The sequence below is a fragment of the Neomonachus schauinslandi genome, chromosome 12 (genome assembly GCF_002201575.2).
Source record: "Neomonachus schauinslandi chromosome 12, ASM220157v2, whole genome shotgun sequence".
Taxonomy (NCBI): Eukaryota; Metazoa; Chordata; class Mammalia; order Carnivora; family Phocidae; genus Neomonachus; species Neomonachus schauinslandi.
The window spans coordinates 49,199,017-49,219,706 of record NC_058414.1 but is presented as its reverse complement, the minus strand read 5'-3'; the positions used below and the strand labels follow the sequence as shown (position 1 = coordinate 49,219,706).

At 36.7% G+C, this 20,690-nt stretch overlaps 1 protein-coding gene across 1 annotated transcript in view; it reads right to left on the bottom strand.

Moving 5' to 3' along the window:
- AHR (aryl hydrocarbon receptor) overlaps positions 1–8,541 on the bottom strand; it is a 49,659-nt gene extending 41,118 nt beyond the window's left edge. The window contains exon 1 of the mRNA XM_021689559.1: positions 8,477–8,541. Within this exon, the coding sequence (XP_021545234.1) occupies positions 8,477–8,541 (65 nt within the window). The remainder of the gene's footprint in view (positions 1–8,476) is intronic.
- Positions 8,542–20,690: the final 12,149 nt, after the last annotated feature.

The window sequence follows — 20,690 nt, the reverse complement described above, 5'->3', positions numbered from 1 at the left end:
TGCTGGCTCCCCGCAGTACTCAACCCTGAGCGACAGCAAACCATTTCTTTGCACAACGTCAAACTGCCCACAGCTCTCATGTGTTATTATGCACATTATGGGAGATTTAGCATGAGATCAAATTTCCTAAGTTACATAACCGGTATTACATATACTTGTTTGTTGCTCTTATTACTATGTAACTTTGATCATTTTTGTATCTGTTGGGGACTTTCAATTAACGTTTGCTGATCAGAAATGTTCAGGAAAAAAGTTATCAGAGCCTGACCAAAGGCAGTCATAGTACACATAGTAAGTCTTGGCATGATATGTTTAAACATAGCACTTTGTGCCTATCACCAAGTTTGCTATATACCAAGACTCAAATGTTTGCTGATGGGACACAGGAAGTATGGAAGAGGAAAACACTGAGTGAGGGAGAGGTTGCTAATGACTGAAATTTGTAGCTTGAGGTAGCAACTCTATTTCCTAATGGATGGTACATCAAACAAGGAGAAAGACACATGAGGACAGACCTTGATGATAGCAAATTTAGGTATAAGGCTGAGGATAAGGCACAGGCAAAGACAACAGAGGAGGAATTATAAGAAGACAGGAAAAGAACCAGGGCAGAATATTTTAAAGGTTACAGAACAAAATCAAATGCACAGAAAAATTAAGTAAGGTCAGAGCTGAGAAGTATCCACTTGGAATGGCATTTCAAATCCACTGTTAAAGCTAAAGTAACAGACATGACATGCTTTTTCACTGATTTTTTAAGAAATATTCAGAACTATTTTGTGAAAATATTTCATCCTTATCTATACATTTTAAAGATGCACATAATAAATACAGAGTAAACATACATCAATTATACTCAACTCGCATTATGCTAGTACTTTTACTTTTGTATTGCCTTTAAATCCATGCCAAAATATACTGCCAACCATCTATTTAAATGAAAAGCCACACTTGAAATATAAACAAACATCCCTGTAAGATTAGATTTGGGAGATCTGAAGTTAGATATCTCTTGAAATAGAGAGACCACTGATGTTGATAAAGCAAAGGAGCAATTTATTGTTTTTTTTAAACCTTACCTCAGAAACCTTGTCCCAACCTGCAAATCAAAATTGTTGTGAAATCAAGACTCCGGCTGACTCCCTGCCATGCTTCGGTTTTAGAAGCCCTGCATGTTGTAAGTACTGTTGTTAATAAGCCCAGCAGCATGTCCAATGCGAGTAGGAGCACTATCTTTTTTTAAATTTTGTTTTGTTTTGTTATGTTAATCACCATACATTACATCATTAGTTTTTGATGCATAGTGATCCACGATCCATTGTTTTCGTGTAACACCCAGTGCTCCATGCAGTACGTACCCTCCTTAATACCCATCACCAGGCTCACCCATCCCCCACCCCCTCCCCTCTGAAACCCTCAGTTTATGAGCACTATCTTTAAAGCCTTTTTCACAGAATGTCTTAGAGGCATCACTTGTGCCCAGTGTTGAAGGCAAAATTAAAATTTTAACCTGGTTTAGTCATAAAAATTACCTTCACTGTAAATGTTCGTTTTTATATGACATTTATCATAAAACCTCAAACGACACGCAAAGATATAGTAATCCTACGAGATTAAAGCAACATTTTCTAACAGAGATGACCTATCGCAGTACTGAGTCTGCTCTATCAGCGTTTTCCTCTCAGTGATTTAATCTACTCCCAAATGTTTCATTCCATTTACTAATAAATTGTTTATCTTTATTTCCAGTGCCTGTACCTGAATGTCCTCTCATTCCTATTTTCCTTCTTTCCATGTGGTATGGTACTACTCTTCACTCTAGCCAACAGCTAGGAAATTGAAATATTCTTCAATATATCTCTGTAGCATAGTGACTATACTCAAGCCATTCATTCATCATTTCCATCCATGGCCTTCAGTGTGTACTTATTTATCTCTGAATGTAAATGCTGAATGTGTAAAGTCACAAATTGTAGGATTAATGTAATGTTGGAGAGGTTATCTGTAACACAAATGAAGTCAAATTTCATTGGCAGGCTGAATACAGGTGAATATTTTACTTCCCTAGATAAGGGGGAAAACATCTATAAAACCTTCAGACAATTCTAGCTAGAAGCCACTTTTAATGAGTCAGATTTCTTCACTCTCTTGCTGTCACTCTATAGCTGTGATAAGTCCTTTCTTCTCCTTCTTTTTGCTATACGGAGGGAGAGGCAATTAGGTACAGTTTACAGTCTCTAGGACTTTAAAGGTGAAAACCTTTAACATGAAATACGCCCTAGAAATCATTGTTACTTCCAAAACCCTGAAAAAAGTCATTAAAAATATTCCCCTTTACCTCTTCTTCTATTAATACACTTTTTTAAAATTTCCCTTGGAACCCACATAAAATGTATCTACCATACCAAAATCACTAAAATGAAAATTTTAAGTGGTAGGCAATTGTTAAATTAGTAAATAATGCTCAAATACCTGTGTGCATGATACTAGGAAGATCTTGTTGCTACAAGGGCAAATAAAAGACTGACCTAACCTTAAAGAACATATCTTTTTTACCAGGAGGAGATGCATTATAACAAGGCAAAATCAAACACACTATATCAGACAATAATCCAGTTGCCATAAAAGTGATGCCCAAGAGTTGAGGAAAGTAAGAGCAGGTAGAGTAATGAGGGCAGGTTTCATGAAGATGTAACATGTAAATCAGATTTTAAAAGACATGTAAGTCACTTCCAGTTTCATGACCGCAGAGCATATAGCCCTCTACAAAGACCCTTCTCTTCAAATAAGTCATGCCAGACAAGGAAAACAAGAGACAGAAACAGTCTGTCTCCAATAAACCTAAGAGAGAGCTAAACCCAGATAATAATAAGATGAAAAATAGGTAGAAACAAAATCAATGATAACATAGAACAGGAAGAAGGAAAATGTAATCATAGCATATTACTTAGCTCAGCAGTAAACAATATTTACAGTTAAAAAATAATCAAACACCAAAAGTGTATTTAATCTAAAATAGTGATAAAATTATACTGGGAGGGTGAAGAAAGGTGAGGGTGAAGAAGAGATGAAAAAACACTAATAACTATCACAATAAAACAAACAGATAATATCTAATACGCTAAATAGAAGAAAGCATTATACACAAATTATTGACTTTCTTAACCGTGCATGTGTTATTTAATAGGAATACTTTTCCAAAAAAATTCAATCAAAAAAGGGGAAAAAAAGCCAACAAACAACTGAAAAATAGAAGACAAAGCAAAACAATATGTAAAGGATACCTCAAGAAGAAAAATCTGCAGATACACTATTACTACTTCTAGGACTACAACAACACACACATACACACTCACAACCCCAACACTGATGTTCAATTACCTACCCCTCCTCTCTCTTTTGCCTATGCAACTGGCAATTCACATTTTAAAGCAAAAATGCAAGAACACAGGCACTCTCGGGGCGCCTGGGTGGCTCAGTCGTTAAGCGTCTGCCTTCGGCTCAGGTCATGATCCCAGGGTCCTGGGATCGAGTCCTGCATCGGGCTCCCTGCTCCGCGGGAAGCCTGTTTCTCCCTCTCCCTCTCCCCCTGCTTGTGATCCTGCTCTTACCGTGTCTCTCTCTGTCAAATAAATAAATAAAATCTTTAAAAAAAAAAAAAAAAAAAAGAACACAGGCACTCTCACATACTACCAATAGGAATAAATTTTCTGTAGAGTAATTTGACACCATGTTTCAGAGCATAATATTTGGCTCCACCTTGAAAGTATACATACAAACCTCTGGACTTCCAAATTCCACTTACAGGAATTCTTCCTAAGGAAACAACTAAGATTTGCATAGAATCTCATGTATCTCAAGGGTGTTCTCTGAAATACTAGATAGAGTACTAAAAGGTTGGAAATAACAGAATTTACCCCCCAAAATAAAAACAGTTAAATAGATTATGGCATATTCACATAATGGAATACTATGCAGCCACTGAAAACAATATTTTAAAGGAAGGGAGGGAGGGGCACCTGGGTGGCTCAGTTGTTAAGCATCTGCCTTCAGCTCGGGTCATGATCCCAGGGTGCTGGGATCGAGCCCCGCATCAGGCTCCCTGCTCAGCCGGGAGTCTGCTTCTCCCTCTCCCACTCCCCCTGCTTGTGTTCCCTCTCTCGCTGTGTCTCTGTCAAATAAATAAAAATTAAAAAAAAAAAAAAAGGAAGGGAGGGAGGTAGTAAATCAGGAAGATTGTAGGAAAAGACTAAGAGGAAAGAGCATGAATGCAAGTGTGGAGTTAAACACAAGTCTGGGAAATGGTAAATCATTTACTTCAGAACACTATTTAAGTAGAAACAGTGGACATTCAGAAAATCCCTAAAATAGAGGTGTACCATACGTATCACTAAACTTATTCACCTGAGCAATATTGTGAAGTTGTTAATATAAGATTTGGAGCCATGAGACCTGAAATCTGATACTCAAACTCAGGTTTTTCATTTACTACCTGACAATGCTGAGTCTGAACCTCAGATCTCCATCTATAAAACATAATAATACCTTTCATACTACCATTATACAAATAATGTATATAAAACACCGTGCACACAAATATCATAGTAAGTACTAACGAACAGTAGCTTTTTGATAATTAAACCACTGTGCAAAAAAAATCCATTTTAAAAGAAGTGTGGTAGTTGGAAGACACTACTGTTAAGAGATTTGCAGGGTATTTATTTCTAAGCAACTGTCCTAATTATATACAATGCTAAGCACGTACTATGTAAGTTTGTCAGTGGAGTAGCATGTTTCAGCCCTAACCATACTGAGAACATAATCATATACTGCCTCTTACAGGAGAACTGATTGTTCTGTGATAGTGTGAGCTACAATTATTTAAAGAATAGACTGTTTCTGTTTCATTTATATCATTAACAACCTTTACAGTTTGTAAAAAGCTTTTGTTCTGTTAATTTTAGTTGTGAAAGTGGCAGTGTAGGTGTTGACTGTCCTGCTTTATTGGTCAATCACTTGCTCAGATCTACAAAAGCAAAGAAACCAGACCTCATCCCTTAGCTTAGACCTAATGCTCTTTCATTTCTCACTTTTTCCTCTTTTTTGCCATTTATTTTTCATAAATGCTGATAAGTGAACACTTTCACTTACTCATTTCATAGTTCCAATATGCAAGAGTCTTTACAGTCACTATGTACAAACTAAGTTAAACTACTGAAAGAAAAATGATGGTGAAGCAATAATTATGTAATTCAAAAGTCTTATCCTTTTATTTTAAAAGCTATTTAGAATGGTATCATAGTACATTTACATAAAACATTTTTAGTAAAACAATACATAATTTTATTCTACTAGTATTATATAAATGAGGTTCACCGGACTTAAATAGAGCAGCAATTTAGCAAATATAGCAAGAAACACCATTCTTTTATATAACATTATTAGTATGTTAATAAAGGAAACAGGATCATCTAAAACTGAGAAGTTATTACCAGTTCTGACATTTCATGATGGCTATCTTGACCACCATTACTGTGATTATCATTTTTAAGCGTAGATATTATTTACTCAACACCTATTACTTACCAACAATCAGTAATAATTTTCTGGAAATATAGTAAATCAAAGTGCCACTAAAACTTTCTTTGTACTAATAAAATTTTAAAAACTATAAAAATATATACAAAGTTAATATCATTAGGGAAAAAAGATTGTTTAATTCAGTAGTGTGCTTTTCACCTACCTTCATGAGACAAATTAACTAAGCAAATTAAGCAAAGTTAAGCAAATGAAAATACTTTCACCTCCAAAGAAAATAAATCAGGAACAAAATTTAAGTTAAAAAAAAATTGTTTGTCTTCCAAGCAGGGTTATTATATATACAGCAACACCTTAAGGAAAGTTATAAAAGAATCCATTGTTAAGGGTATCTTTTGAAAATTCCTTTAGGAACATGGGTCTGGTGCAAGGTTGGTTCGGATGCTTTAATTTCCTAACTTAATTACTCCAAAAAGAAAGGAAATATTTACTGAGCATCTACTATGTACAAGACACTTTAGTGGGATTAAATTTAACACTTTTAAGTTGTTATTTCCTACCAATTAGGTAATTTTCAATGTTAGACTTGCCACTAGGGGGAGTTTATCTTTTTTAATAAATTTAATTGAAGATGGACTGGAAGAGCTTCAGGTTAAAGTTATCACCTACTTGATTCCAAAATTTTATGGAACTGTATATTAAAATGTCTTAGTAACAGTCCTATAATTACAATAGAACATTTTTTCTTTAAAATAAAATGACTCTCACTTAAGGGATTAAAATTAAATAGATCTCAATAGCATTTTCAGCTCAGACTGGATGTATTTTTCTGACAATGCTGGCATATTTTAGACCTCATTAGCTAAAACTAGTAACTAAAAATTCATATTAAACTTAATATTAGGTCTAATGGCCACATTCCTAAAATGAACTTTGATTAGCTGCATTATACAGTAAACCATTTTTCATTCAGGTAAAAACTTATAATCAAAATCACGTGATTCTATAAATGCCAGTACTAGGCTTTTCTTAGGGAGCAATGTAGTGACATTTTAAGGTATTTACATGACGAGAAGCAATGCATGATGCTCAACAAAGATCTGATAAACATCTATCCTAACCAGAATAAAATGAAGGTGAATGTGGAAAATGCTTTAATTATACTATATTATGAGAGATTATTAAATACAAATATACTAAAAAGTTTTAGGAAGTATATTAAAATGCTAAGATAAAATAATGAAAGGTACGTCTTATATAAATAAAAAATGTAATATATTTAAAGGGAAGATCTTTAGTAAATGTTAATTAAAGCCAAAGTTGTTAAACTTTATAATGAATACAATACTAAGGCTTTTGATTTTTCTAAAAAAAGTCATCTAGATCCTTTGTTACAACAATTACTAAAATCTAAAAATTCATCAGGGAGATGTTTAAGTTTTCTAACCATACACATAAAACCCATGATATCTCTATTTTATACTATGCTACGTGTACTGTTGTATTAGTAAATACATAGAACAGGCAATTGGGATACCTCTCAGTTTTAAATAACCATCAAGGACAAGGTTAAGTCTGGCAAATACATTTTTATATAAGAAACCACTCCACAAAATGCATGTCACAGAACTGCCAAGACAGAAAACTGCTGACTAGACAGTATTCCTAATGTCAGCCACACTGCAGGATAAGACTTCCAAATTTTAATCAGTATATTTATAAGTTAATATCCTCTGTTAATGCCAACTCTAAATCTGAAGAACTACGACAAGTGAAATTCCAAAAGGAAATTAAAACTCCAGAATAATGAAACATAATGAAAATAATGAAAAATCCAGTTAGTGGTTCCAAACCCAAATTTTAAACTGTTATTTTTCTGATCTGGATTAATGACCTAAATTAAGTTTTAAGCAAAATGCACACTTCTAATTTGTGCTGAGTAAACGTTTGTGTTCTTAAAATGGTTTATGAAAATTTGAAAAATGTTAAATAACTCAAAGATCATCATTAGTAATAAACACGAGTACAGCCAACTCATAGCAGTCAATCTGTGTCAAGCACAGATTTTTTTTCTGAAACATTTTGAAGTATATACCATCTTACACAAATATCTCACCAAAACAAACAAAATACCTAAGTTTCTAGTCACTCTATTAGAATTGACAAAACTTTGAAGTAGGGGGAAAAGGTAATTAAAGAAAGATGCTAAGAATGCAAACGTCTGTTTCAATAATTCCAGCTTCAAATCTTTCAATTCACAGACCCCAAAACCACCTCAAAAGTGTAAGAAAGTTCCCCAAAAGGGTGGCTTAACATACAAATCCCCCACTGTACCCTGTCCACCACACTCATTCATCCCCGCTACCACCTCTCTATATTTTACCTATATGAACACGTTGAGCGCTACAAAATTACTGCCAAGTAAGTAAATAGGAGCGCAGCCGAAAGCCGGTTGCAGGGACCAAAAAATAACTTCACAGGAACTCAGAGCCTTTCTTGCAGACGGCACGTGTTTAGCTCTTTAAAACATCTGGCCCTACCAAGGAATGAGAATAGTAACTGTCCTTTAACCTAACCCATGAGGATATTAAAAGTGGAAGGGGATTTCAAGGCGGTTTTACGTTAACTAATCCACCAGCCCCACAGGGCAGGCTAGACCTGTCAACAACCTAAGACCACAGAAAAGAGAACAGAGGTGCAGAAGGATGGGGGTGCGAGAGGGTGCCTGTGCGCCGGGGACTGGGAGGGGGAGGACGCAATTTTTTAAATGCAATAATTAAAAATGGAAAAATCCAAGGCCTGGGTCTCTCCACTGGCCTCCAAATCTCGATTCCACAGGCTGTGTCGGGAATGAACCTAATCTCTGGACGGCGAGGATTTGGGGGCAGGGTAGGGCCACCTCCCGCACCCGAGCAGGGGACGCGCTCCGGACACTCACGTTTTCTGCACCGGCTTCCGCCGCTTGCGACTGGCGTAGGTGATGTGGGCGCTGCTACTGTTCATGGTGCCCAGCGGCGGCGGCTCCTCCCCGGGAGCGGGAGCAGACTGCCCGGTGCCCGGGACCCGGCAGCGACCGGGACGACCGCAGCGGCAGGCGCCGGCTTCCACGAAGACACGCCCGCTCCACCTGCGTCCTCCCCGGGCGGTGGCGAAGCCGCTGCGCGCCCCGAGCCGGGGCTCCTGCAGCCTCAAGCGTCCAGGTGCGCTGCCCCGGCCCGGAACTGAGGGGCGAGGGGCGGAGACCCGTGAGCGAAGCGGCGCAGGTGCCCTCTACACCGGCGGAGGCGGCGCAGCGCTGTCCGCAGGTGAGGCGGCCCGGGTGGAGGAGGAGCCTGGGCTGCCTGTTTGGAATCCTGGCCTGGGTCGCGCGCTGTGGCGCCGCGCCCCGTGACCGTCGCCTCGGCCCCTTGGGTAAGGGAGGCGCCGCCGCGCTGCTCCTGGGGCTTCCCCTATCCCGGGTGCTTCCCGCCTGCAGAACTCGGACTCCGGCCGCACCAGCTTCCGCTCGGCTACGCGCCTGCCTCTGGTCTGAGACAGTGGTCCTGGTCACGTTCTCCGGACCGAGCGTCGAGTGGACTCTCCTTGCAATGCCTCTCGCCGTGCCACACACCGGCTGAAGAGCAGAAGCTCCCCCGACCCCTCTCCGGCTCCGCCCAGCATATCGTAGCCCCGCCCCGTCCTACTTGGCCCCGCCCCTCCATTCCATTCCCTTGAGGGCCCCACCCTCCCTGCGCGTGATGACGGAAGACGTAACGACGCGCCCCCCCGCCTTGCCTGCCAGTAGCCATCTTCTTGAGGTCAAGGGGAGGGTTCCGTGGAAACATTCCCAGTCCAGAAAAGAGGTGTGACGACAGATTACGTAGTAGACAAACTCTTTGTAGCTAGAGTAGCTCAAGGACAGACATGCCAAATAGTGAGCTTAACTACACCTATGTGAGAGTGACTCAGCTAACTTTTGGCTAAGAATTACAGTAAGCTGGCAGATAACCAATGGGACTCTAAATATTTTCCTAGAGGGGAAGGCTTCATTCAGGAGGCCACATATGAGTTGAACTTGAAGGCCAAGAGTTTCCTTGGCCTTTTTTTTTTTTTTTTGTCTCCATACTAGATGATATAATATCTATTCCCCAGCCAGAATAACTTCGTTACTCTATAGTCAGATTTCAGTGGGATGGAAAGGAAGCAAGGAAGAAGGAAATCACGGAGCATTTGCAGATAAGTAGTCTGGTACGATTGGAGAGAAGAGCTGGAAGTGAAGTTCAGGAATTCTAGGATCAAATCACAAAGACTTTTGATGAAGAGTCTAGATTTTATCCCGTAGTCGATGGAAGCGTTTTAAAGGTGTTCAGCAGGAAAGTGACAGTGTGGTGTCTCGGAAAAGTCACTCTGGGAGGAAAGTGCAAACTGGATTACAGGAGAGTAAGCCTGGATGCAGGGAGAGTAGTAAGACAGTTGTTAAAATAGTCCAGGTCAAAGTTCAGGGAAGTGGCAGTAGGACAGAGAGAATAAAGAACAAATAGATGAAACATCTTCAACTCCCCTTCCACTTCTATCTAATTATTACAGCAAATGCTATTACATTTTATTCTTTGCAAATCCCTAATTCATCTCCCTCCACCTTATTCTTCAATAATTACAGAAATAGAAACTCCAATGACATACTATTTGGGATTCTTAAACTGATATTATCCTCTCCATACATTAATTCATCAAGAGATATTTTGAGGGTAACAGGAATTTGTGTCAGGAATTGTGCTAGTACTGGGGAAATAATGGTAAACAAAACCAGAAATGTACCAAATGTCCAAGAATATTGTAATACTGTAATCTGTTAGGTAAATTTGACCTACTCATTAAGGCTTTCCCAAAAAATGGTAATTGAGTTGAGGTTTGAAGGAGAAACAGGGTTACCTAGGAGAAAATAGGGGAAGAGCATACCAAGCCAGTGAAACAGTACAAGCAACATCCCTTTAGTGGGAAGGAAACAAGCTCGGGGCATCAATGGTGAAATTTGTGTTTAAAAAATATCATTGTATCTCGGGTGTAGAACAGATTAAAGAGGGAGGAGCAGAGGGGAATGGATGGAGGTAATACTCTTCGGAAAGACTAGACTACCCCGGAGATGACAGTTATTGATACTACAGTGGAGATATTGGTGGAGATGAAGAAAATTGAATAGATTCCATAGATATTTGGGAAGTCTTGGAGGATAGAGTGGACATATGACAGTGAGGGAAGAGAATGTATCAGAAACTTAATAATAGTTTTCTGGACTATGTATCTGGCTATGTGATGTGGCATGTACTTTTGGGAAATTATTAATTTAGCATGGATCTCTTATGTTTGAGGTACCTCTGAGACATCTAAGGGAAAATGTCAGGTAGGCCATAGAATACACAAGTTTGTAACTCAAAGAAGTCATATGAGCTGGAGACATAAATGTAGAAGTCATTTGCATTTAGCTGACAGAGTATGGAGATTTTAGGATACAAATATATGCTAGGAAAGAAGGACTAGTCCCCAAAGAATTTCAATATATAATATCTAATAGCTAAATAGAAGATGATGGACCTAAAAAACCAATTGTAAAAGAGTCACTTGAATGATAACAGGAAAATAAGCCGATCATCATGTCATGGAGAACAAAGTGGAAAAATGTCAGGAGTGGTTCACAGTACTCAATGATGTTGATATGTTCACATAAGATGAGACCTGAAAATGTCTGTTGGCTTCTCAACATGGAGTCATTCGTGACTTTAGTGAACGTATGTCGGTAGCGAACATTACGTTGGTGGACACAGAACTGGATTCACGATGAAAAAATGGCATAAGAAGACAATTTTTTTTTTTTTTTTTTTTTTTAGGTTTGGCTGTGAAAGGGAAAGACCTAGTATGGTAGCTAGGAGGGGAGTAAAGGGTTAAATTCCGTGTGTGTGTGTGTGTGTGTGTGTGTGTGTGTGTGTGTGTGTGTGTGTACGTGCACATGTTTTAATGGGTGATAAACAATTGAGAGAGAGGAGATTGGGATTGACTGTATAAGAAATACAAGGAGCAGTGAAGGAACAATAAATATTAAAAATAGTAAAGACAGAAAGGAATGAGTGCCACAGCAGAACAGGGGAATTAGGAGTATATAGTAGACTAGGTAATAGCAAAAATAGCTTCTCTAGTGCTTGACTCTTCATAGAATCCACAGCTTTATTAGAGAGTTATAAGAAAGGCAGACTCTCTGGCTGTCCTTACTGAGTCAGAATCTGAATTTAATAAGATCTTTCAGGTAACTCAAGTGTACATAAAGTTTGAGGAGCACTACTCCACAGAAGCTGGGGGAAAAGGAGGACAGTGGGTGAGATGTAGCAGGCTGGTAATTTTTTATCAGAAAGATGAGGGAGATGTGATGAGGTGGGTATTCTAGCAGGATCTACAAAGAAACCAGGTGTGTTTTGTGGTTGATGGTTTTTGTTTTAATTTTACAAGTCTAGGAAGTAAAAGTAATCTGGAAAATAGCAACAGGGAAGTAGGTGGACATCGACCCTATATCCTGGATGTGTGATGAGAGGCACCATTTGGGAGATGATAGCCTCAAGGAGAGCTAGCTTTCAGTTTAAGGCAAAAGAGGGACCAAGTTCCCAAAGATAACAGTGCACACAGGGGACTTTGATGTCTCTATCTTTCCTTCTCTTTTATTTCTTCATCTCTGTATTCCTGTCCATCACCATTCTATCTAAAATGTATGAAGTGTAAACAAATAGTTTCCTCCTAGGATAGGAACTTCAGGGGTAAAAAATGCATATTGAAACTTTATTTATTTATTGTGTAACTTAAAACTCCTTTTAGAAAAGAGATATACAAAATGCACTAAATCCCATCAACCAATATTAATTTAGTGTTTTTACAAAATGTCTACCCTTTTAAAAGGTGTTAGTTGCTTGGTATAATCATTCTCTATCTGATTTTGTCCTACTTCCACACCCTAATTTTCTGCTTGACTTCAGGACTTTTTTTCATTATCCAGAAATCCTGTGATGCTATACATATCACAGTCTTAGTTTAGTAACTGATCTTTGTATAATAGATCATAAGAATAAGATTTTCAGAATTTATTTCACTTTAATAGTAACACCATTCACTTCCTTGACAATTTTTGCTTAGTATGTCAATGAAATCAGTCTTTGTAGTATAATCCCATTAAAAAAAAAAAAAGAGTTGCCATTTTCTAGAAACTATCACTTTCTACTTCTAACATGACCACTGTTGGACATGGTTCTCAAAGTGTGGTTTGTGGCCATCAGTCAGATTTTAAAATTTTCTGTGATCAGTTTTTATGTAATAACATGATTTCTTTCTTATAACAAATAATTTGCCTATAAGAATTTATGAATATTTTACAACTTATGCAAAGCAACATTAGCCTTTTATTTAGTTTATGTGAGATTGCGTTCTGAGGTTTCAGATGCAGCTATAGGTCTGTGAGTTCCTTTTTCCTGCTAAGTACTATGAGAAAAAGAACTAAGTTTTAGGAATGCTATTATAAATAGCAGCTGTTTTAGAATAAAGGAAAATAACTAAATTGAACGCTAACCCTATTCTGTCACAGTACACGTATTCATTCATTTCGCCAACACAATGACATCGGTTGGACACCGTGCAAACCACTAGCTCCATGTAGTTCAGAACTTCAGCATGAAATTGTACTTCTTCCATTCGATGACATCATATCTTTGTGATGCTGGGTTTTTGTAAGTTGTAGTTATAAAACACAAGGACCTCGAGAAAATGACTGTGGACTAGGAAATGAGGGTAGTGGTTTCCAATGCAATTCCAAGTTTGAGAATTTGTAACATGCCCAATAGATGTGCACATCTCATTAAGAATGAAATAAAAATTTTAAAAAAATGTATGTGCATTATTTTTTTTAAATGGCTACTAAAGGCTAGGATAGACATATATAATAAGTTTGGACCTAACTACTTAATAAATGGGATTGTAAGGTATTTTCTTTTACCCTGTGATGTTGTGAAAAAATTATTGACACACTAAGAATACCATGAACTGGGAAAGTGAGAATCTGTAACAGAGCTAAACCCTTCATTTAACAGAGGAGAAACCTCAGGCCCAGAGAGATAAAGTTATGGTCTGTTTATCATAGCCTAGAATGCAAGTCTTATGACTTCTATTCCAATATAAAATATTTATTAAATGTGAACTGGTTTGAGTCATTTCTTAAAAATAATCCGTTTATAAATCACTTGTTTTGACTCTAACACGAAAGAGCATACATAAATATCTACTGGCTATTTCTAAATGCTTAATGCCTTCTTTCCTTGCTTCGATATTCCACAACAATGTCATAGGCAGAAGCCAAAAACAGAAAGTAATTAACAGGTGTTGAAGAATTCTTTGAAATACATTTTGGGCCAGTGCTCATCTTAACACTAACAAGAAAACTACAGTAAAATGTAGGAATAATTTGTCATGAGTCAAAATTATTTTTGTTTACTTAGGGATAATGTTTTATTGTAAGAAACATTAAGAGTTTTAGCACGTGAAAGAACATTCTTAAACATTCACATGTATTCCATTTATTTATTTATTTATTTTTAACATGCATTCCATTTAGATTTTGACTTTTGCTTGTTGGAACTTTATAGATGTGAAATTTGATTACAGGATAGGTTATGAAGAAGTTTTATGTTTCACATGCTAAGATTCATATCTGATCTATGAAACATTTATTAAACAATACAAATGTATAAACATTTTTTGTTTAAAGCCATTTAATTTTACAGATAAATATATTTGGGATTCTTATAATGATACATATTTTATGCATTTTAAATGATCATATAGAAGAAGTAAAGATCAAATACTTTTATATTAAAGAGATATTTTTAAAATTATATTAAACATGCAAAGGAAAACTTAAGGAAATGTAAATTACTGTGCCATTCTGATCTAAAATCTATAATTTAGACCTGCTTAACTTTAAAGACTAGCACATTCTTATGCATATTAAAAAGAAAAAAAACAATGTTTTCTTTCTTGAAAATGTTTAACTTGGATTTACTCATCTGTAGACAGTGGTTCTCAACTTTTATTGTACACTGTAATCACCTGGATGTCTAGGATTTCTTTATAAAGATCTTGATTTCATGCTGTAGGTTATGGCCTGGGCATCAAGATTTTTAGGGATAATAGTTGTATTCTCAGGAAATGCATGCTGTAATATATAAGTGTGAAATATCCTGGTGTCTGTAACTTATCCAAGACTGGTCTAGCAAAAAAAAAAAAATTACACACACACATACATATAAACAGATATGCATATTCATACATACGCATATACAACTGTGAAGGGTATGTAGCTATTTGTTGTATTATACTTTCAACTTTTCCATATGTTCAAAATTTTCACAATAAGAAGATAAAGAAAACAAATAATCTTTTACCCTCAAGTTTAGAATTCAGAAACAAAATAATTATTTGAAGCCTAATAACTGCTTCAGTGAGAGATGAAGCCAGGAGTGATATATTAATCACCCAGATCTCGCTAAGATAAAGCTTTAGATCTTGCTCTAACCCTTGACATTCCAGGAAACAGATGAAAGATAAGTAAAAAAAGACTCACATGAAATTTCTGCACTTCAGTGTGAGAACAAACCTAGAAGCCTAAAATCCCCATTTTGTAGCATCTGTGGGCTAAGGAAAATAAGTGTTAGTAGTTGTGCATTTCAAGAATTTAGCTGGTTTATGCTAACTACAAATCATTCATTTTACTGTATCCGTTAGTCAGTTATACATACGAAAAAACTAATAGTTTCATTTGTATTCTAATCCTAGTCTATTCTATTCTAAATTTCTAATACCTTACAAATATTGTTTTACTTATTCTTATGCTATAAATCTGAAATTTTTTAATCCATTTTCTTGCATATACTCCCTGAATTGTATAAGACTTTATAATGCATCAATAGTCAGGATTTATATCATTAAGGCTTATATGCTAAAATAATAGGTTTCTTTTTTTTTGTTGGGAAGCACTTTTTTTTAAATTTTATTTTATTCTGTTATGTTAATCACCATACAGTACATCATTAGTTTTTGATGTAGTGTTCCATGATTCATTGTTTGCATATAACACCCAGTGCTCCATTCAGTAAGTGCCCTCTTTAATACCCACCACCAGGCTAACCCATCCCCCCACCCCCTCCCCTCTAGAACCCTCAGTTTGTTTCTCAGAGTCCATAGTCTCTCATGGTTTGTCTCCCCGTCCGATTCCCCCCCTTCATTTTCCCCTTCTTACTATCTTCTTTTTTTTTTTAAACATATAATGTATTATTTGTTTCAGAGGTACAGGTCTGTGATTAACAATCTTACACAATTCACAGCGCTCACCATAGCACATACCCTCCCCAATGTCTATCACCCAGCCGCCCCATCCCTCCCACTCCCCACCTTAAAATAATAGGTTTTAAAAAAATCTTTGGGGAAAAATGTTAACTTGCACACCAAGCTAAATCTTTTCACATTAATGCTAGCAGAACAAGAATGATAAGGGTTTTAGGACCCTTCTCAGTCAAACCCTGTACCAAGCATAGTAAAAATCTGCCATTACCTGATTGGTAAGTTGATCATGATAAAGGAGATCTGGTTACATAATTAATCAAGGGGATGTAGCTGAGGGTGGAGTGTCCGGTGTAACACCAGGTTCTCCACCCTTCCCTCCTAAGGCAGGGTGGAAGAATTTCCCTTGTAAAACTTTAAACTTTAGTTGAGTTTCTTTCCTGCCTGAACATAGATCGACTTCCCATATGCCTTTAGAGAGGCAAGGAGTCCTGGTGGAAATATATTGGAAGGATTCAGTTCATTCCCAGTTTTGAACAGATCTCCTAAATTCTTACAGTCCCTGCTTTGGGTTGAATCCTTTCTGATTATCTGAGTCAATAAATAGAGAATCATGTAAAGCAAATGTGTTTCTAAAAAAGAGTATGGATAGGGGCGCCTGGGTGGCTCAGTTGGTTAAGCGACTGCCTTCGGCTCAGGTCATGATCCTGGAGTCCCGGGATCGAGTCCCACATCGGGCTCCCTGCTCAGCGGGGAGTCTGCTTCTCCCTCTGATACTCCCCCTCTCATGCTCTCTGTCTCCCATTCTCTCTCAGATAAATAAATAAAAAAATAAAAATAAATAAAAAAATAAAAAAGAGCATGGATATCAAATAATTATTTTGGAATTTGTTAGTATTTAAAGAAATGCCAACTAGATTATTTTATAACATAAACAATCCTTATCTTCAGAAACCAGGATTTTCAAATATTTAATTTATTAGATATTGTGTTTTTCCATATTACTTAAAATAAAATTTCATGAGTGCTCAGATTTCTGCCAACTTCTCACACGATTCTTTGAAGCAAATCACCACCACCACCATCACCAAAAAAATAAAGTCAATACACACCTATATTAGTAAAAACAGTAATCTGAATCCTGGTAAAGTGCTTTCACTGTAGAAAGAAAGTAGATGAAAGATATAAAATGCAAACTTTGACTTTTTAGTTATTCTTGAATATTTCGGAGTTACATGTTAACTTTGCAAGAACTGAATTTTTTATGTAGTAACATGAATTTAACCCCTTCTTTTCATTTTTAACATAGTATTGTTAGGTCCAAACAGACATATATCTAGTAATTTATACCCTTTTAATGTATAGGTAAGGAATTTCTGTACTTAGATCATTAAATGTGCAAATAAAAATATGTTTCCAAAGTTCCTTTAAAAAGCATTTGGAATGAAAGTTACAATTTAATTGATATTAATGAGATATTACTGATGTATTATAAAATTTTCCATTTATCCAAATATTTTATTTACATGTTCTCTATTTTTGATTTTAATATTGAAGTACAAACTTAGGAAGATTTCTTTAAAAGGATTTTCATTCTTCTGTTTTTCTTTTATGTATGATTAAAATTCAAGAGGATTTGACATCCCAGATCTTTTCTTTTTAAATGTTTTTCTTATATGGTCAGGAAAAAACACAAATTAAAATAAAGATAAGGTACAAATATTGCCATACTGAGAGGTTTTACCCCTCAGAAAGAAAGCCACTAATGCAGTCTCTAAGAATGTCCTTTCCCCCATTTTAATAAGGAGGTTTGTGTTGTTCTGACATTAAATGGATTAAGCAGCAAGCCTGCTGAGAAAAATACTCAAAGGTATTAAACCCTTGCAGTGTTGGTTTAACTGTAAGTACTGTAAAATAAGATTAAGTCTGAGTTTGGAAGAAGAACGAGATTTGACATAAGACTAAAAGGTAACAATATTCACAGATGCCTGAATTAATGCTTCAGTGAAAAATAAAATTAGCACAAGATTTGAAAATCTGTCTCCTTTGGCAAATGTCTTCAGAGAGTAATCAGTGCTGTAGACTGATGTAGTGGAAAGAGCACTGGGCAAGTTGCCAAAATCTTTGAATTCAAGTTTGTTGCTCTAACACTCGCTAGTTCTGTGACCTTGGATGAGAAATTTCTAGTCTTTGAATCACAGTATTGTGGATGTGGCCAACTGGCAACTATTCTCCACTTTATATAGTGTGCATTTCTGGACTGCGGAGTCCCCAGATTCCCATGCAATCAAAGTTGCAGATGAAAATTAGGTTCAGCCAATTAGAATGCACTTGTTGAGATTTGGAAGGCAGAAGTCAAGTGAAGGTCATTTTCCTGCTGCTCGCTTTGTTTTCTGCCAATAAGTGAGATTGTGAAGACACAATTTTTGTATGATAGGTTCCAGCATCCCAGTTCTTGTTTCATGGGATTTGAGAGGCTGTTGCGGTGGCCGCGGTGGTGGTTTCTTGATTCCTTATTGGTAGTTACAGTGGTGTGTTTCTGAACTCAATAAATTCTGAGGTGACATCTGGATTCTTCACCTATCTGACTGAAGTAGGAGTAGAAGTTCCCCTAATAGGTCAGTTCTGCAGTGTTCTAGAAATGTTCCTCGATGCCCAGCCTAGAGCCTCTCTCTCTAGCCTTTCCAATTACTTTGTAAGCTTTTAATTCCCTCCATTAAATTTCTGTCTACTTTAAGTAACTGGACCTTATTCTGTTTCCTGAACTGAACCCTAGTTAATACACACGTAAGCAAATCTCATTCATACTGTGCGGGTGGTTGAGAAGACCAAACCGTACCACCTAAGTCTAGTCAATACTGTCTCCTCTTTTTTGAAAGATGGGTAGACATGATGTGACCAACAGCTGTTAAAATTGTCTCATGGTATTTTCCTGTCATTAATTTTACTCAGATAATATTGGTCTAAACACATTTTGTGAAGTATTGGTCCTGTTTGGCAAATAACACAGAGAGAAGCAATTGTGTATTGAATAGGTTGCTAGATATTATAAATCTCTAGTTCCTAAGAATGTCTCTGAGTTTGAATGATGCCTTTTTTATAACTGAAATGAATAGTTTTCACTTCAATTTTCTATTTTCCTATTAATGTTATATTTTTCTGATGGTAATCATTTGAAGTACTATGGCTAATTCCATAAGTGGAAATGTACTGACAGACATCGCTCTGAGTCTGTCAAGATTTTGAGCAGATTTGAAAAAATTTTGCTCTGTGTTCTCATACTTTCTAAAGGAATAAAATAAAATACAAGTAAAATCCTTTTTAGCACTTTTTTCCAGAAACATTTGTTGCTGTATATGTGGAGCCAAGACACATTTTACCGCTAAACCTGCTCAAATGCCCAGCCGCCATTAAGGCATCAATTCTCTTCAAATCCATTTCTGGACTTGCCTTCACTGCTCTCCAGTTTCAGCCTGGCTCCTAACTCTTGTCTCCATCTCTATTTGTATCTTTTTTTGTACCCTTTAGACTTGCAATGAGTTTTTTATTTTGCCTCTTCTAAAAGGACTTATTCCACTGGCTCTTTTTTTTTCCTTGATACTTTCTTAGAATATATACATTATATATATATCTCATGATATATACAGAGAGAGTCTTGTTATATTGGTCTTATTATATTGATCTTGGTCTCCTCAGGATTTAAGTTCGTTTGGACCTCATTGTGATAAAGACCCTGTAGTTCTCAATAGGAAATCAAAGAACAAGAGAAGTATACTGAGTACTCATGACTTTCTTAGAGAATTTTAAATATTGGACAGAATAAACTAGATTGAATCTTCTAGGGCTCTGTGAATAAAGCTTATTTATTTCCACATATAACCCTTGTTTAAGCTTACTTATTTCCATCATATAACTCTATATCCATGATTAAACCTATCATTTCTTTAAAAGCCAATTCTAACCTTAATTAGTTCCTAAGTTTTAAATTTATCTAAGAAATCCCCATTTCATCTTAAATACTACCATGAATTTTGTTCTGAAAACAGTTTGTTCTGAATACATACTCCACTTCCCTTCTCAAGAACCTATAATTTCTCCTTTTCCATCAAATCAATTTTAAATAGCCATCTTAAGAAACCTCATCAACTCATATAACTTTACTTTCTTAACTAATTGTATCTTCCCCATTCCCTAACACATGCCCTCCACTTCAATCAGACCAATTTTCTTATGATTTCCTGAATATGACAAATTTATGCTTCTCTCCTCAGCATCACATTTAGTTGGAAAACCTCTTTCCACTTACTCAAACTGAACCCATTAATTTCATAAAGCACTGTCTTGTGCCAAGGGTTCTTCATATTAGCTTATATTGTATCTTGCATTGCTCATGATTTTTGTTGTTAATAAGCCATATTTCCCGGGCGCCTGAGTGGCTCAGATGGTTAAGCATCTGCCTTCAGCTCAGGTCATGATCCCGGCGTCCTGGGATCGAGTCCCACATCGGGCTCCCTGCTCCTTGGGAGCCTGCTTCTTCTCTGCCTCTCTCTCTCTGTCTCTCATGAATAAAAAAAAAAAAAAATAAGCCATATTTCCCACATGATTGAAGAATGTGCTGGTGAAATGTTAAGTACTTCATCAATACGTATTTAATTGAGTTGAATTTATACACTCACTATAACATAGCCTGGATGTTATTTTTTAAGATTTTATTAATTTATTTTAGAGAGAGAGAGAGAAGGGAAGTGGCAGAAGGAGAGAGAATCTGAAGCAGACTCCACACTTATGTGGAGCCTGACACGGAGCTC